The sequence below is a fragment of the Girardinichthys multiradiatus genome, chromosome 7 (genome assembly GCF_021462225.1).
Source record: "Girardinichthys multiradiatus isolate DD_20200921_A chromosome 7, DD_fGirMul_XY1, whole genome shotgun sequence".
In the NCBI taxonomy this organism is placed as follows: Eukaryota; Metazoa; Chordata; class Actinopteri; order Cyprinodontiformes; family Goodeidae; genus Girardinichthys; species Girardinichthys multiradiatus.
This window is the reverse complement of record NC_061800.1, coordinates 29,770,357-29,788,246: the sequence shown is the minus strand read 5'-3', so window position 1 is coordinate 29,788,246 and position 17,890 is coordinate 29,770,357. Positions and strand designations below refer to the sequence as shown.

The 17,890-nt window shown below is 42.3% G+C and overlaps 1 protein-coding gene across 1 annotated transcript; it reads right to left on the bottom strand.

The window, feature by feature from the left end:
* Nucleotides 1-12,528: 12,528 nt before the first annotated feature.
* nr4a2a (nuclear receptor subfamily 4, group A, member 2a) lies at nt 12,529-17,050 on the bottom strand. Its single transcript, XM_047369859.1, has 8 exons — nt 16,867-17,050; nt 16,381-16,481; nt 15,351-16,225; nt 14,884-15,013; nt 14,578-14,741; nt 14,079-14,281; nt 13,731-13,909; nt 12,529-13,614 (listed from the first exon to the last, which is right to left on the bottom strand). Exons 3-8 carry the CDS (start codon nt 16,221-16,223, stop codon nt 13,358-13,360), a joined length of 1,806 nt encoding a protein of 601 aa, XP_047225815.1. The 5' UTR covers nt 16,224-16,225; nt 16,381-16,481; nt 16,867-17,050; the 3' UTR covers nt 12,529-13,357.
* Between the last annotated feature and the right edge of the window lie 840 nt (nt 17,051-17,890).

Here is a 17,890-nt window from a genome sequence, read left to right as displayed (position 1 = left end):
GAATGCACCATCAGATCTTCTCAAACTGCTCTTTAAAATGACAATGAGTTCACTTTACTCGGATGGCCTCCATGGCCTCATGGATGTGCAACCAAAAAGCTTCTATCATGCTGACATGGACCAAACTCTTTGACGAATGTTTCTGGCAGCTTGTTGAATCTATGCTACAAAAAATTAAGGCAGTTCTGAAGGTAAAAAGAAGTCCATCAATGTACTTGCAAGGTCTACCTAATAAAGGGACAAGTAAGTGTTTATCTTATCATACAATGCAATGTAATAGGAAAATTCATCAAAAATAGCCAATGTTACCTTTATCATGTGGATGCCAGCCTGTGAGATTTTTTGTTGCAGTAGAATTTAGGTATATTAGTCAATAAATGAAAAGCAAGTGACAGGTTTTAATGCTATTATTTTCAGTTGCAGGGGGATGAAGAAAAGAAGACAGCTGTGGAGCCTCTCATAACTGGGAAAAATAGGATGATAATAACACGTTAGTCCACTATATTTTAGCTTTAAAATAAAACAACACAGAATCAGGATTCAGGGTTAAAAAGACATACATGGACATCTTTTAGAACCAAAGACATAACAGAGTTATTTTTCTTGGCTTCTGCAAGATCACACTTTTTTACTAAATGTTTTAAATATCTTAATACATATAAAATCTTTATATTACTTTGCATTTGTCCGAATGAAATGCATTTTCTGACTAGGATGTTGCAGTTAGATGTTTAGCAACTAAAACATAGCGTTAAAGATTATTTTCATTTAGTATGAGTGGATGTGTATAAAGAAGGCAGCAGACAAAGTACTGTAACACCGAGCAAATGACAAATCATGCACATGATTCGACTCAAAGACATGAGCAGATTACACATGCATGAGTGTGCTTAATATGTTTCACTTCACCATGGAGCAGCAGCACCGGCCATAACACAGGCTGAGGGCATCTTCCTGTGGGAAGGAAGCCAGTGCATCTGACCATGCTGATATGCAAGTTGCAGACATACAAAGCATCCCACATTTGTAACAGTGGTAAGCAGAATCTTTCAAGTTTTCAGGACAATTCTAATCATTTCTTATAACTTCATTTTTTAGACCATTTTAATACATTTATGTAAATTAGTTTAATACACAAGTATCATTGGCCACTTAGTGATAACCCTCATGCATCATCTGAGCCATGTCGTCCATCGGTGTACTTTTACAGTTGACCCTTCAGTCTCCTCCAGCCTCGCCCCAGAGACCAAATGCATCATTTAAAGCTCATGCAATTCATTGCTTCCCAAGCCATTGGGTCGTACCAGCCTGATGGAGGCATTTTTCGCCACTTAGATACACGCACATTGTGTCCGACCCCTTCCTCCAGTAATATGTCCTCTATTACCATCAGCCATTTGTGCCTTTTTTTTTCTCCACTTCAGTAAGCACTGAGCACTGGCTTCATTAAAACTGATTGAATTGGAAACATGTCTGCCTGAGGAAACATTAACTTCTTTTATAAAGGAAATTTCTGATTTCACTTTGTCAATAAGGTCAAAGGACTGGGCCCAAGTGTTCAATACTGCAGCATACCTTATCCATAAGCTTGTCATTTGTTTCTGCTGTTTTTTATTTGTCTAAACAATACAAATGTACAGTGCATTGCAAAAGTATTCATACACCTTGACCTTTTTCCAGTTGTGTCACATTATATGGTTTTCAATTTTATTTACAAATAAACATCTTGAACCTATTACATGGATTTGTATTCAAACCCCTGAGTCAATACTTTGCTGCAGTTAAAGCTGCAGGTTTTTGGGGTATATTTCTGCCAACTTTGCATGTCTACAGGCTAAATGTTTAGCCAATTCTTCAGTGTAGAATAGCTCAAACTTGTTTCAGTAAAGTGTCGGTGAACAGCAATTTCAAGTCTTGACACATTCTTAGTTGGACTTAGGTCTGGAATTTGACTGGCCCATTCAAACAAAAAATTTTCATATGAACCTTTCCATTGCAGGTCTGGCTGTACGTTTAAATTAATTATCCAGCTCGAAGGTCAACCTCCACAACACAGTGAAATCTTGTGGATTCAACTTAAAGGTTTCTGTCCAAGATTTTACTGTATTTACCTGCTTTTATCTTCTTATCAATTATGACCAACTACTCTTTGCCTGCAGAAGAAAAATATCGCCACAGAAGGATGTTGCCACCACCTTTGGGGATGATGTGCTCAGGGTTATGTGCAATACTAGTTTTCTAATGCCACCACTGTAGCATTTTGCATGTAGGCCAAAAAGTTACATTTTGGTCTCATCTGACCAGAGAACATTTCTCCACATCTTTGTTGTGGCCCCCACATGGCTTGTGGCAACTTTATATTGTTAATCATTAAACAATGGATTTAACAATGGTGTAAACTTTAATGACTAATTAGCTGACTTCTGAAGGCACAGGATTTATTTAGAGGCATCAGAGTAGAGGGCACCTCAACACAAATACACTTTTTATTTGGAAAAACATGTATAAAACCATATATAATTTCCTTCCATTTCCCAATTACATACTGCTTTGTTTCAGTCTCTCATAAAATGCCAGTGAAAAACATTGGTGTGTTTAGTTGGCACATGACAAAATTTGGTTTGAATATTTCTACAAGGCACTGCAAGTTTCCTAGCAGGAACCTGAAGAGGAAACATTTTGTCATTATTTTCTGTCACTTTAGTATTTTATGAATTCCTTCTGGTGAGCATAATTGAGTCTTGGTAGAAGTATCACCTTAATGGATTTCACTGACCACACTTGAAAAGATAATTTGATGGCACCTATCAGAAATCAACGCGCAGCAACAGAGCAAGCACAGCTGTTTAATGTGAGGTAAATATTTATGAGTGATATGACTGGACATCAAGTTCAGTCAATCTTCTCTGAACGGCTCCATGCGAATGATTAACCTCATTTTACTGCTGCTGTCTGGGCTGGTAATGGCCATTAGAGCTCAGAAGGACTTAGGCCTTTGATTTTTGGCTTCTCATCATTCACAGCTTGTCGCATCCCTTCATCCTTCATACATGGCTGCTGAATTGATTGTCTGTTTAGTCCTATGAATGATAAAGCTGCTCTGGGGCCACAGGCTGAGACAGACAGACACGGCTCACCTCCCCTCTATATACAAGGTGGATTTCTTTTTTTTTTCTCTGCCTGCCTTGCAAATAAGCTTTTTGCATTATTTATTGGACAATAATCAACATTCAAAATGTGGTGAATCAGTCACAGTAATATAACTATAGCTATTTGCATCTAAAGGGCCATCACTCAGCTCATCATTCATTCATTTTGTTTAGTTGGCAGGACTTATGGGATTGTGTAATAAACATGTTGGACAGCAGAGCACCTTACCAAACCAAGGAAAAGTTAACACAAAGAAAAGTGAAGCTGAGTGAAATCTGAGTGAAAGAAACATGGAAGGATCATTTAGTAGACTTATGTGAGCAGGAGCTGCAACAGAGCAAGACATCTCACATTAATAACTTTGTGATGTTTGTCATTGTATGAATAGGGTCAAAAACTCTCAAGATTTCTAATCTGTTTGTAGGAATGGCTCCTAATGTCACCCATAAACAAATACCGATGCACCATTTAACTGGCCATTTTTTCTTGATTGGCTCTGGCAGATGACTGGCAGGTAAGATACTAAAAAGAAATATTTCACTGTCCATCAAAAAGGAAAACCTTTGCTTTTCTTGTTTTTTTGGTGGTTCTGTAATGCACTTTAAGTTTGGGTTTAGTATGATCAGCTGAAGGTTATGGACACACACACATATTATACTTCTATTAAAAAGAAAACTGTAATCGGCCATAATCAGCATCTGCAGGCCAGACCTCAAAGTGTCCTGCTTTGTCATGTAACTTGACCCAAATGCAGGCAAGAGGTTGGCAGTCTCATGACTGAAGTTTTTTATTGAAGATTAAGGAAAAATGTACAGGTAAGGTGGTGAAAAACAATGCCAGTATCACACTGGAGGGGAACATGGCAGAAGTATCAGAAAGTAGGCATAGCAATGAGAGGATCTGGAAAGAGGTGACTGTAAGCTGCAGGCTTAAAATCGTGAGGATGTGATGATTGGAATGCAAAACAGATTGTGGCTTTGGGTGAAAGCTTGGAGCTAGAGGAAACTGAGGAAACGGCTCATGGTATTAGTCTAAATGATTTAACAGGGAAACTAATAAAACAAATCTGAGTGCTAACGAAACAAAGCTAAAATAGAAAAATAACACAGGAATAACTCCAAACATAAGAACCTGAGCGCATAATTCAGACAAAACTAAACTCAAAAAAGTGATTGGTGCAGTCGCTGAGAATGTCAGAAAATTCAAATTAAACTTAATCTCCGATTAAATCTGTTATAAGTGCCCCTCAAAAAACTGGAATCATCCAAAAAAAAAAATATGTATATATATATATATATATATATATATATATATATATATACATATATAAATTCAGTTTCTCAGGAAATGTCAGGATCTGAGTTGTATTTGTGTTTTTGTGCTTGCTTCATGTGTTCATTCTCAGGTGGTGCTGGAGCTTTCAGGTGTGCTGGGTGACAGGTACGACTTATTCCACTGATTACTCTGAGGAGTACTTAAGCAGGAGGCTGCCAGCACTTTGATGCCAGAGTGTTTTGCCACCAGTGGTACAAGCTCAAGCCAAACACTAAGTTTATGCTTCGGTCTTCGACCTCGTGTAACTTTGTCTTTGCTCCTTTTGCAGATTTTGAAAACCTAAGCTCTGGATCTATGTCACTGTGTACTGACTACGTCTTTGGAAATTACTCTGAATGATCAAGCCTATCTATGCTTTGTGGATTTCATATTCTATCTCCTGTCTTCATTTGGATTCAGATCAAGCTGGCAGTTTCCTGTTCCCATCGTCTCCTGGACCAAACCGTAAGGGTAACCTTTCCACCCTCCAACGTAAACACCTGCACACCGAACTCATTCCTGTCTGCTCCGAGCTCACACTGAACAGCATCTAAGGAACCTCCTACAGACTCACCTTCGTCTAACCTGGATCCTGAATCTCTCTACCCCTGGCGACCTGACCACAGCTACTTGGTAAGCAGAACTTTCGATCATATTAGTTTATTGTTCTTAGTTTCATTAACTTTTCGATTCCCTGTTCTCACTCGTTCTTTCCATACAGTTGGAGTTTCGACCATTACGTTCCTGATTATCTTCCTTTAAATAAACAACCTTTTACTGATTTTTTGTTCTTCGGAGTGTTTCTCTGTATGTGGGTCAGATCTATTGCAAAAACAATGACAGGAAATTGTGTATTAAGATCAACAACTATAGTGGATTTTTTTTAAACTGGCGCGATAGTTCTCTGACAGTCATTGACACCCTCCAGGTAAGGGTAAGCCACAAAAGATTATTGCTGAAGTAGCTGGTTGTTTACACCATTCTGTATTCAAACATTAATAGAATGTTGAGTGGAGGGAAAATATTGAAAAAGGTACACAAGCAAGAAGGTTAACCACAGCATTGGGAGTGTTGTGAAGCAAGAGTTTGGACGGTGAAACGCCGGAAGAGAGGGAAACGGGCTGGGGTGCTGGTACGTCTTCGCCAGCGTGGACTACGAACACCGTTACCTGGAATATTTCTCTCTAACGTGCGCTCACTTCCCAACAAAATGGAGGAACTACAACTGTTGTTGGGGAAAAACAGGGACTTTTATTCATCGGCAGTTTTGTGCTTCACGGAGACGTGGCTGTGTGGATTAATACCGGACTCTGCGCTGCAGCTGGCAGGATTCCAGCTCTACAGAGCGGACAGAGACACGGAACTCTCCGGCAAAGCGAAAGGTGGAGGAATCTGTTTTTACCTCAACAGTGGTTGGTGCAACGACGTGACAGTGATTCAGCAGCACTGTTCTCCAGACCTGGAAGCCTTCATCATAAACTGTAAGCCTTTCTATTCCCCCCGTGAGTTTGCTTCGTTCATCCTGGTCGGTGTTTACATCCCACCGCAAGCTAACGTGCAGGTCGCACAGCGCATGCTCGCCGACCAGATACTGAGTGTGGAGCGGACCAACCCGGACTCCTTAGTAATCGTCGCTGGTGACTTTAACAAAGGTAATCTGACCCACGAACTTCCCAAATACAGACAGTTTATAAAATGTCCGACCAGAGAGGACAACATTCTGGATCACTGTTACACCACCATCAGAGACGCTTATCACGCCGTCCCACGTGCTGCACTGGGCCAATCCGACCACATCATGGTCCACCTGATTCCTGCATACAGGCAGAAACTAAAGCTCTGCAAACCTGTTGTGAGGACGACAAGGAAGTGGAGCAGTGAGGCTGTGGAGAATCTCCAGGCGTGTTTAGGCTGTACAGACTGGGATGTGTTCAGGACTACTACCAACAGTCTGGACGAGTACACAGAGGCTGTGACTTCCTACATCAGCTTCTGTGAGGACAGCTGTGTACCATCATGCACCAGGGTGAGTTACAACAACGACAAACCCTGGTTCACAGCTAAACTCAGAAGGTTAAGACTGGATAAGGAAGAGGCCTTCAGGAGTGGGGACAAAGACATATACAGAGAGGCGAAGTACAAGTTTGGCAAGGCAGTGAAAGAGGCCAAACGACTGTACTCTGAGAAGCTCCAAAACCAGTTCTCAGCCAACGACTCTGCGTCTGTCTGGAAAGGGCTCAAGCAAATCACCAATTACAAGCCGAAAGCCCCCCACTCCATCAACGACCGACGCCTCGCCAACGACCTGAACGAGTTCTACTGCCGCTTTGAAAGACAAAGGGACAGTCCTGCAACCATCTCCCACGACGCCCCCCAACAGCTGCAGCCACAATCCACCACCCCCATCTCTCCAACCTCAAGAGGGGCCTTGGCACCTCCAACCCCCACCCTGAAGTTCCCCCCCACCAGCCCCCTACCCACGCCGAGGACGGCTCTTTCCATCCAGGAGAGGGACGTCAACAAACTCTTCAGGAGACAGAACCCCCGGAAAGCTGCTGGTCCGGATTCTGTCTCACCAGCCAGCCTGAAGCACTGCGCTGATCAGCTGTCTCCAGTCTTCACAGACATTTTTAACACCTCACTGGAGACATGTCATGTGCCAGCCTGCTTCAAGTCCTCCACCATCGTCCCTGTTCCCAAGAAGCCAAGGACCACAGGGCTTAATGACTTCAGACCCGTCGCCCTGACCTCTGTGGTGATGAAGTCCTTTGAGCGCCTTGTGCTCTCACACCTAAAAGACATCACCGACCCCCTCCTGGACCCCCTGCAGTTTGCCTACAGAGCCAACAGGTCTGTAGATGATGCAGTCAACCTAGCCCTTCACTTCATCCTCCGGCACCTGGACTCCACAGGAACCTATGCCAGGATGCTGTTTGTGGATTTCAGCTCTGCCTTCAACACCATCGTCCCAGCTCTGCTCCAGGAGAAGCTCTCCCAGCTGAGTGTGCCCGACTCCACCTGCAGGTGGATCACTGACTTCCTGTCTGACAGGAAGCAGCGCGTGAGGCTGGGGAAGCACGTCTCTGACTCCCTGACCATCAGCACCGGTTCCCCCCAAGGCTGTGTTCTCTCTCCTCTGCTCTTCTCCCTGTACACCAACAGCTGCACCTCCAGTCACCAGTCTGTCAAGCTTCTGAAGTTTGCGGACGACACCACCCTGATCGGACTCATCTCTGATGGTGACGAGTCCGCGTACAGATGGGAAGTGGACCATCTGTTGGACTGGTGCAGCCAGAACAGCCTTGAGCTCAACGCTCTAAAGACAGTGGAGATGGTTGTGGACTTCAGGCAGAACCCAGCCCCACCTGCCCCCATCACCCTCTGTGACTCCACAATTGACACTGTGGAATCTTTCCGCTTCCTGGGAACCATCATCTCCCAGGATCTCAAGTGGGAGCCAAACATCAGCTCCCTCATCAAGAAAGCCCAGCAGAGGATGTTCTTCCTGCGGCAGCTGAAGAAATTCAACCTGCCAAAGACTATGATGGTGCACTTCTACACAGCCATCATTGAGTCCATCCTCACCTCCTCCATCACCATCTGGTACGCCGCTGCTACAGCCAAGGATAAGGGCAGGCTGCAGCGTGTCATTCGGTCTGCTGAGAAGGTGATTGGCTGCAGTCTACTGTCGCTCCAGGAACTGTACACCTCCAGGACCCTGAAGCGGGCAGGGAAGATTCTGGCTGATCCCTCCCACCCTGGTCACAGACTCTTTGAGACTCTCCCCTCTGGCAGGAGGCTGCGGTCCATCCGGACCAAAACCTCACGCCACAAGAACAGTTTTTTCCCATCTGCCACCAGCCTGGTTAACAAAGCCCGGAAACCACCCTGACATTCCCCCTTTCCCCCACACCCCCCCTTTTTTTGCTGACAGGACACCTGTAACCTGTAACTCTATGCGTTACATTAACGCTCAGCTTGGACTCCTGCTTACTTGCACTGCTTTACTTGCACAATGATCACCTGCACTGTTGTATTGCTCTTGCATCTTATACTGCTCTATATTTACTCTCACTCACTTAAAACTGTGCACTTATATTTATATTATATTGTAGATATGTTTGTACTGTTTAACTTGTACTGTATTGCACCGACTATGCCAAAACAAATTCCTTGTATGTCCAAAAACGTACTTGGCAATAAAGCTTTTCTGATTCTGATTCTGATTCTGACTGTGACTGGAGTCATTGCTTCAGGAACCACCACACACGGATGTGAGTTAAATGTGTTTTGCTTCTTGCATTAAACTCTCCTGAACCAGAGACAATGTCAGAACCATCTTACCTTGGCTAGTAGGAGAAAAATGACTGAACTGTTCAGTGGTTCAAAGTCCCCTTTCCAGATGAAAGGAAAGTTGTTGTTTTTTTTGTTTTGTTTTTTATTTCATTTGGAAATTAAGCTCCTGGAGGAAAAACGGAGAAGCATATATCCAAGCTAGCTGAGGTCCATTGTGAAGGTTCCACTGTCGGTGATGATATGGGAAGCCATGTCATCTGCTAATGTTGGTCAGTCCAAAACCAGTTCAGCTGCCTCCCAAGAACTTTATGATTCCCTCTGCTGACAACCTTTATGAAGATGCAGATTTCTTTTGCCAGCAGCACTTGGCATCTTCCCACACTGCCAAAAGTATGAATAGCAGCTTTAATGACCATGGTACCACTGTGCTTAGTTAGCCAGCTAACTGGCCTGACCTAAGTCCCACTGAGAATCCAAGGAGTTTGTCAAGGCAGAGATAAGAGACAGCAGACCCAACAATGCAGATGAATGGAAGGCTGCTACTAAAGCATCCTGGGCTTCTTTAACATCTCAGCAAAGCCACAGGCTGATCGGGTCCATGGCACACTGCAATAAAGCTGTAATTCATTAAAATGAAGAACCAGCCAAGTATTGAGTGTAAATACTGTACGGTACATGGATATACTTTTCAGAAGGTCAACATTTTTGTATTAAAAACATTATTTTATTGGTAATATAAAAGGTTTCTGAAAACTGAATTTTGGGAGTTTTTTATCTATAAGGCACAACCATCAAAATGTACTAATAAATGCCTAAAACATGTAACTCTGTATTTACAGCACCTCGTTTTTTTTGTTAAATTTTTTTTTTTGTTTTTTTGTTTTTTTACTGAATTATTGATATGAATTCACGTTTACATGATATTATAATCTGTGCTTGCAGTCCTTTAAGGATCTCTTTGCTACTTAAAATAAAACACTTCAGTTTGATGCAGCTTCAAAGTATTGTGAACAATGGAGGACCTTCAGTTTAAATGTCTACCGGTCTCACATCAAAAAGAGAAATTAAAGAAATATCTTAAAATGACTGTGGCTTTAATTCTTTGTAAACGTGTATGAGTGGAGTACTGAAATTTAAACAGGAAGAGGATTTACAGCAGTAAAAATGATAATCCAAAGCCCAATCACTTCAGTGCATCTCCTGCGCAGCCACACGGTCTAATGCATCACCAAATAAGTCAATAAGTGCAGCTGATGTGTATCATGCAACATAATCCATTGCTTCATTTTAGGCAGTATACATGCATGCAGGTGCTGTAATCGTGCAGCAAGACTCAGCTCTATAACTCGGCGCCTTTCTCACACCGTTGAGAGAAGCACTTAGCAGCAGCTGTAAAGTACATCCTCTTCTTCCTGAACACGGCCTCTTTCACCTGCTGGCTCAGGCTGCACTGATCATGGGTTCAAAAGACATTATCCTTCCCTGTTTAGGCTCGCACAGTCCCGCAAAAGCTTCAACTAATGTCAAGAAAGAAGAGTGAAAAACCATCAGGGTCTATAATGAATTTAGAGACAAACTCCTCTGGCATGTGTAATTATGCACAAACTCTGGCAGAAATATTAGCTCGAGTCATGTTTTATTGTATCAAGATAGACATGTGTAAACCCCCAACTGTACTTAGAGTCAACAAAGGGAAACTTGTGACATTGTCTCCTCGTCCCTCCTCCCATTTCCAGCAGATCTGCTAAATGTCAGCAAACTGGTTCTGAACGGAATCCCAATTTGCCTTGGAATTAGCGCTTTTACGTTGACGATCTAATCATTTAGACAATTTATTGCCTGCTGCTATTATCTCTCAAAATACGCTGTTCCCTTCACCATGATCATGTGATAAATGTGGAGAAGTCATGCCTCAGAGCCCTGCGCGGCCTCACCTCTCTGAGCTGACAGTGTGAGGGAGACGCTTTGTGACAGCGGCCCTGCTTCAGTCTAATCGGCCCATATCTGCTGTGTTTTCTTGCGCGGATCTAACTTGATTCTATTTCCGCCTTTGCCCATTTAAGCCAAATTGCTAATTTATTTTAAAAGAAAAATGAAATATAGACTAAAAACAGGAGGACGGAATTACACTATTCACTGTTAAAATTAATAAATTAGTAAAATTATCACATGTTACAGTCCAGATTTGGAGGAAATCATTTCTAAATTTAACAAATATTTGGGGGGGGGGTCGATAATACAAATACTGTCGCGCCACCTTTATTTTTACAGACCCTAAAACACCCTTAAACGTCAAACATGGCTTCCCGCGTATTCATCTACATCCGTCTTCCATCACCTCTGGCCAACTTTCCTCTCCTTGCCGCAGAGAAGCATCTCCGTAGCATGATGCTGCCACCACAGCAATTAACTTGTAGGGAAAAGATGTTCAATTTGAAGTTTTCTGACTAGAATACCTTCTCCCACAAGTTTACTATTTCCCATACAAGGCTTGTGGCAACCTATAAAGAAGACTTCTGTTTTTTTCCGCAATAGTTTTTATAGCAACTTCTCCATGAAGGCCATTTGTGGAGGAAATCATAACATGTTTCTCTTTCACTAAAATAATAAATTTAACAGTCGGTTGCAGCGCTTTGAGATAACAGCTTTCTAATTTCTAAAAGCCTGAATGTATATCAGCTGCAATTTTTTTTTTTCTTGTTTTGTCCGTATTTGCCCTTGCATTTTATGCGTCAAGTTTTATTTACTTAAATACAGCCACGTTTTTAAATCACATTTCTGCCGCTTAAAATGTGGAACGTTGGTTTAGGGAATCAGACTGAGGAAAGTAAATAATGTATGGAAACGAAAAATTTAAACTAGAGAAGTTATTTAATGAAAATGAGCGAAAACTGCAAATTTTCTTTTCTTTTACGTTTCCCCCAATAGACTTATAAAATCTGATTTTGTTTTTACATTTTAGAGATGTTTGGTTTTATGTTAAGATGAATCTTTTTAATCTTTTACATGAAGCGAGGAGGTATAAATAATAAAAAAAAATTTACATTTCCAATATTTTTAGAAATACTGGCAAGCTTGCAGCAAACTGATTAAAACGGATTCCTAAAAATATTCGCATTGAACTGTAATATCGGTAAGAAAAACAGTCGCTCCGCTGAGGTAAATTAAACCATTGAACGCTAAAATTACAAATGAGCGCGTTGAGGAATGATGGAAAATCAAACAGTACTAAAATGAAAATTATTAACAAATGGATCTATAAGTCTATCATTTGGAAATTACCCATAGAATTAAGAGCAATATCTTGGTTTATTTTAAAAGACATCAATAAAAAGTATTAAAATTTTAAAAATATATAAATACAAAGAAAATATTACTACCATTATTAAGCTCTGCCTTTAATTACAACCTATTAGCGCAATAGATAACCCATGAAAAAACAATAATCCTAATGAATCAGTTTAATAAAAAAGAAAACTGTGCCAAAGTTTGGCATATCTGTTAGGAGGATTTATATTAATGTCAGATGAAATGTTTAGAAAAGAATTGTTTTCAAAGTTTTATTTGTAAACATTAAATATTTCTTTATCTCTAAAGTTTTTGAAGTCGGCACCGAAAGCGTTTACACAAGTTGTAATTATTACATCATTATGCCAAAAAAGATGGAGGCCTACATCACACACTTTTTCCCTTTCCGCTTCCAGACGTGTTAAATCATAGCTACCTAGACGTTCATAAAGACATAAAAACACAGACAACGTGCTCAGCATGAACGTTGATGGAGGGATTTTCTTTTAAATCGTTTAAATTGCACCATGCTTTAGTGTAGCTCCTGGCAATAGAAATAATAAATATATAGAAACGTTTATATTCAACAGCAACAATACTTACAGCACATACAAACAAGGAATGTCTGACAGGTTTTTTTTTTACAAACACCATGGGGGTCCCCTCAAGTTTTTCTATACAGATGATGAGATATTTGTGTCCATATAAGGAGTGCCATAACTACGAATCTGTATCAAATCTAGCAGACTACATAGTGTCCGGTATATTTTTCTATATATAGACATCACCTCAGCAAGTGCCTATAAAAGAACATGAAAATGAAAAAAGCAGAAAGTTGGAACATGCGTTATCTTATCTGGATACTTTTTGGGAATCCGGTCAGAAACACATATATAGGCACGAGTCCAAAACAAAAGGGAAAAAAGGAGAGAAAAGTCTTTTTTTCATTGTAACAAACTCTGTACACATGTTATAAACCGATGCGTTTTAGGGCATCATGTATTCTATCGTAATATACAGTGTTGTGCGTGTGACTGTGTGGATTCATATACGCTGTATATAGAAATGGGGTATATTACACTGTCTTGTGTTGGAAAGAAAGAAAGAAATAAATAAATAAATAAAGAAAGAAAGAAAGAAAGAAAATCCTAGGTATATAGCGATTAAAATCTCAGCTTCTTTCTATTTTTTGTGAATTCTCATTAATTGTTCAATTAGCTTATGAGTTTTACAAAAAACAAATAGGAAAACACCATCTGTTAAGTTCGCATCAGACAGTCTTTTTGTGGAAGTTCTTTGAGGTTTCGCCTCAGAAAGGTAGGGTGTCGAGGAAAAGTTTGTCAATTATTGCTGGCGGGGGGACTAGGTCCTCTAGCTTTAAGTAAAAGATACGCTGCAGACCTTGGGTGCACAGTGTGCGCAGTTCGGGGAGCTTCCCCAAGAGTTTTGAAAGGTAGTTGGGCCGATTCAACCCGCCGCCATTGAATGTGACTTGATCCTTCAGGCAGTTGACGATCTTATTTTGGAGGTCCTCGACTCTTTTGGGTTCCTTGAGCCCATGTCGCTCTGCAAACAACGAAAAAAGAAAGTAATAAAAACCAAATTCTTAACGATGCATTTGTGTTGAAACGTTTTTTGTTTGTTTGTTTTCCAAAAGGCATATTCCATGCGCTTTTACGCACCTGTCACCATGGCCAAAGCCGCGATGCAGGAGAAAGCCGATATGTCTATGTTCATGCTCTGCAAGTTGGAAGAAAACTCCACGATAGCGTCCACCCACTCTCCAAACCCGCGGACACACTGCAGTCTGTGCAACACCACTCCATTACAAAATATAAGTTTCCCTTCCACCGGATTGGACCTGCAATTAAAAACAAAAACGCCATTAATTACTGCACTGCAATAAATGGGGGGGGGGGGGGGATTTAAGAGCCTTTCTAATTATTGGCCAGCTAATAAAGCCAAGAGCAATGAAGCATGAAGAATTGTTATCTAAAAAGCCCGCTTTGTTTTATTTTGTAATTACTCACCTGTAAGCCAGCCGCAGGACGAAGAGTTCCAGGAAGGCGGATTCGAAGAGGAGATCCTGATCATGCTTCGGGAGATCTGAGAAGCCCGGAATCTTCTCTGCCCAGCCTCGGATGATCTCCATGGAGCCCGTCAGGAGGTCATAGAACTGCTGGATGTGCTGAGTGTTGTCTCCGGTCATCTGGTAGTCAGGGTTCGCCTGAAACTGGAATTTAATTTAAACAGCGCCTTAATGAGGTCCCTTTAAAATATATAATCCGTGAAATTGCAAATGCCCATTTCCAAGTGAAGAGAAAGAGAGAGAGAGTGAGCTGCTCACTATTAAATTCATGTCTTTTATTAAGTTCCGATGTGATGTACTTTAAAATAAAAGCCTGACAACGTTTGAATGGATAACAGAAAACTTTAAGAGTGATAAATTCACCAGGACTAAATTAAGCAAAAGGCCGTCTGTGTTTGTTTTTTCACGTTTTTAATCTGGTAAGAGTGTATTTTACTCACTCTTGAGTAATCCAGAGCAGACATGGAGGGGTTGGAGTCCACATGGGCCCGAACCAGCGCGCTTATGAGGCTCACCGGTGGCGAAGGCGGGGAGGGCTCCTGTGGGCTTTTAGGTTTGGATGGTAGGCGTCCTCTCCGTCCTTTCAGGTTATCCGTTCGGACAACTGTGTCCAGAGAAATTTCACAAATAAAAAAAGATATTCATACTCCTCTTGGTGTGCTTAAAAGCACAAATCTGAACAGAATAAAAGACAATATTCTAATCATACAAATGCGACAGATATAAAGCTGAAACGTAAAACATACCTTCTCTCACCATTCCGACGACAAGGCACTTCTGGAAGCGGCAGAACTGGCAGCGATTTCTTCGGCGTTTGTCAACAGGACAGTTTTTATTCGCTAAACACACATATTTTGCATTCTTTTGAACGGTGCGCTGCAAAGAAACCAGATGCACATGTACTGTTACCCTGTAGGCCTGCTATAAACGACACATAATAAGAGCACAAAACGCACTGGGTCCTGCACAACATAAAGATGTAAAGATGAAAACGATATAATATCAGCGCTATCTGTGTGTCCTGTTTGAACTAACAAGAGGGAATAGATCAGCAAACACACACGCGTGATCTCTCATATTTCATGCGTCCCTTTGAGGTTCAGCTGTGTGTTTATAATCTGATCCTAAATGGTTAAAGTGTGATTCGATTAAGAATTTTTGCGCATTTTAAAGACACGATTTATCTTACATGGTTTCTCTTTTTCCAGCTTACCTTAAAGAATCCTTTGCAACCCTCGCAGGTCCTCACTCCGTAGTGCTGGCAGGCTGCGTTGTCCCCGCACACCGCGCATAGACCCTCGTTTGACGGCGATCCCCGGGAAGGGGGCGACGGCACCTGGCTGTCCACCAGCTGGTGCCCGTGCCCGAGCTGCAGGGAGTGAGGGAAGGCCAGGCCGGCCTGCTTCCTGATGGCGCTGGGCACGGCGAAGCTCTGCGCGTCCAGGCCGCGGTGCGCTGCACCCGGGCCATCGTGATTCATGGAGACGTGTAATGGGCCATCGAACCTCATCTGGCAGCTCGATACGGGGGTACCGGGCGGGGACTGCTTAAACGAAAAGAGCGAAAGCCTTGACATGGGGTTCTTGCGCTGGTCTATCATGTGAGACGTGGCCGCCACATAGTTCTGGTGGAAACTGTGGAGGGAGCCGGGGTCCTCCCACATGTGGTTGGACTGGATCTGGAAGTTTGGCGTGCTCGGGGCGTGGGGTGAGGACGGCTTGAAGTACATAGGCCCAGAGTGAGCGATCATCTCCTCCGACTGGGGAGGCAGGTGGCTCTGCTGATGGTAGCTGTGCATCTGGACGTCCTCCACTTTGATCGAGGACTGCTCTCCCGAGTGGGGCATCTGATACAGGCAGGGGGGTTTCACGTCGTAACTGGTGTTATAGTTGTCCATGAAGGTGCTGAAACTCGGCAGAGAAGTGGTGGCTGTGATCTCAGTGTTGGTCAAGTCCATGCTAAACTTAACAAACTCGGGCGTTAGGAAGTCGCAGCTGTACTCTCCTGCGCTGTGGTAGCTGTAGCTCTGGGAAGCGGGGCTGGCTCCTTGAGGTGATGATCCATACTGAGCCTGAACGCAGGGCATGGCTGCAAACCAGGGAGAAGAAGCACAAATATTAGAAGGAAACCGTTGAAATCACTTCAACCGACTCACATGAAACTGCATTTAAAGTATTAGAACAAACATGACCTGATGCATGTCTGGCTGTTTTACAAAGATAGATAATTTATCCGCATCCTACCTCAAGCTTTTAACAGTTTTCCGGTGACACTTGAAACAGGCAATGTTAAGAGTTGTGTGGATGTCAGGATTGAAGAGAGCGCCTCTTTTCTGGACCTTCCCCTAAAAAGCAAACACTTCTTGGATTTAATGTGCAATGATAGTAAATGATTTAAAGAAAAGAAATCAGAGATTACAAAACATACACGCGAAATCTAAAATATTTCTTAATCTTAAACCAGTTTGTATAATTTTTGAGTTTTGATGTTTTAGAGTGGTTGTGATGAACTTTACGCACGAGTGACAACTTGTTTGCAAAGCAAAAATCAACACATCCAAATAACACCAAACAACACACCTTAATGTCCAGAACTATACTCAGATTTAGATTTTGTGTAGTTTGAGTTAAAAATAATAATAATAAAAAACCATCTAACCCGAAATGTTTAAGAGAGGACCAAGCACGATGATTTTCTGCTTCGGAGAGAAGAAAAACAGCAGATCTTACCTCTTTCACATCAGGATCGTCGCTCTCAGTCCATGCGATAAGCATATAGTTGGTAACCATGAATTTTGTTTAAAACCTCCAAAACATGAGCGGTCTGTGGTAACAACGCCAAACGGGCAAACTGTGTGTGACTCCGCGCACTGACAGCGACACCAGCTCCAACTATCCAGTCTGCTTCAATGTGGCTTTGTTTATGTGAGCGCTGGATGCATTGGCCCACGTGTTTCGAGACGCAACGTCATCGGCGTCGACAGCGACGCCCACCAATCCGCTTGGGAACTTTCCCAAGTCCTAATGTTCCCCTTGAGTGTGTTTGTCTTGTGCTGTGCGCGCTCTGTGCGCTTTTTCCCACATGGACCTAAGCAGAGGATGTAGTGGTGAGTGAACCCAGCTAAACTCAATGTTTGCTCTGGACTCAGCGTCATGCCTGTTACAGATGATACCTCTACGCTCTGGGATGTGGATTTAATATCTGTCCTTACCTGTAATGTTGGATAATTGATGAGATGAAGCTTTATTGTTTGGTGGTTGATCATCATTTGATCGCCAGAGTTCCTGCACAAACCAGAAAAACCTGGAAAAGTTGGAAATTTTAATTATTTTTTTTTTCCACGTTTGGATAAGCATGGAAATATTTAGATTTCTGGACTTTTCTTTTCACTGTCTAAAGGTCCATCCATCCATCCATCCATCCATCCATCCATCCATCCATCCATCCATCCATCCATCCATCCATCCATCCATCCATCCATCCTTCCATCCATCCTTCCATCCATCCTTCCATCATCTATCTATCCATCCATCCATCCATCCATCCATCCATCCTTCCATCCATCTCTTCCCAACATGTCTGTCCATCCATCCATCCATCCATCCATCCATCCATCCTTCAATCATCCATCCTTCCATCATCCATCCATCTCTTCCCAACATGTCTGTCCATCCATCCATCCTTCCATCATCCATCCTTCCATCCATCCTTCCATCATCTATCTATCCATCCATCCATCCATCCATCCATCCA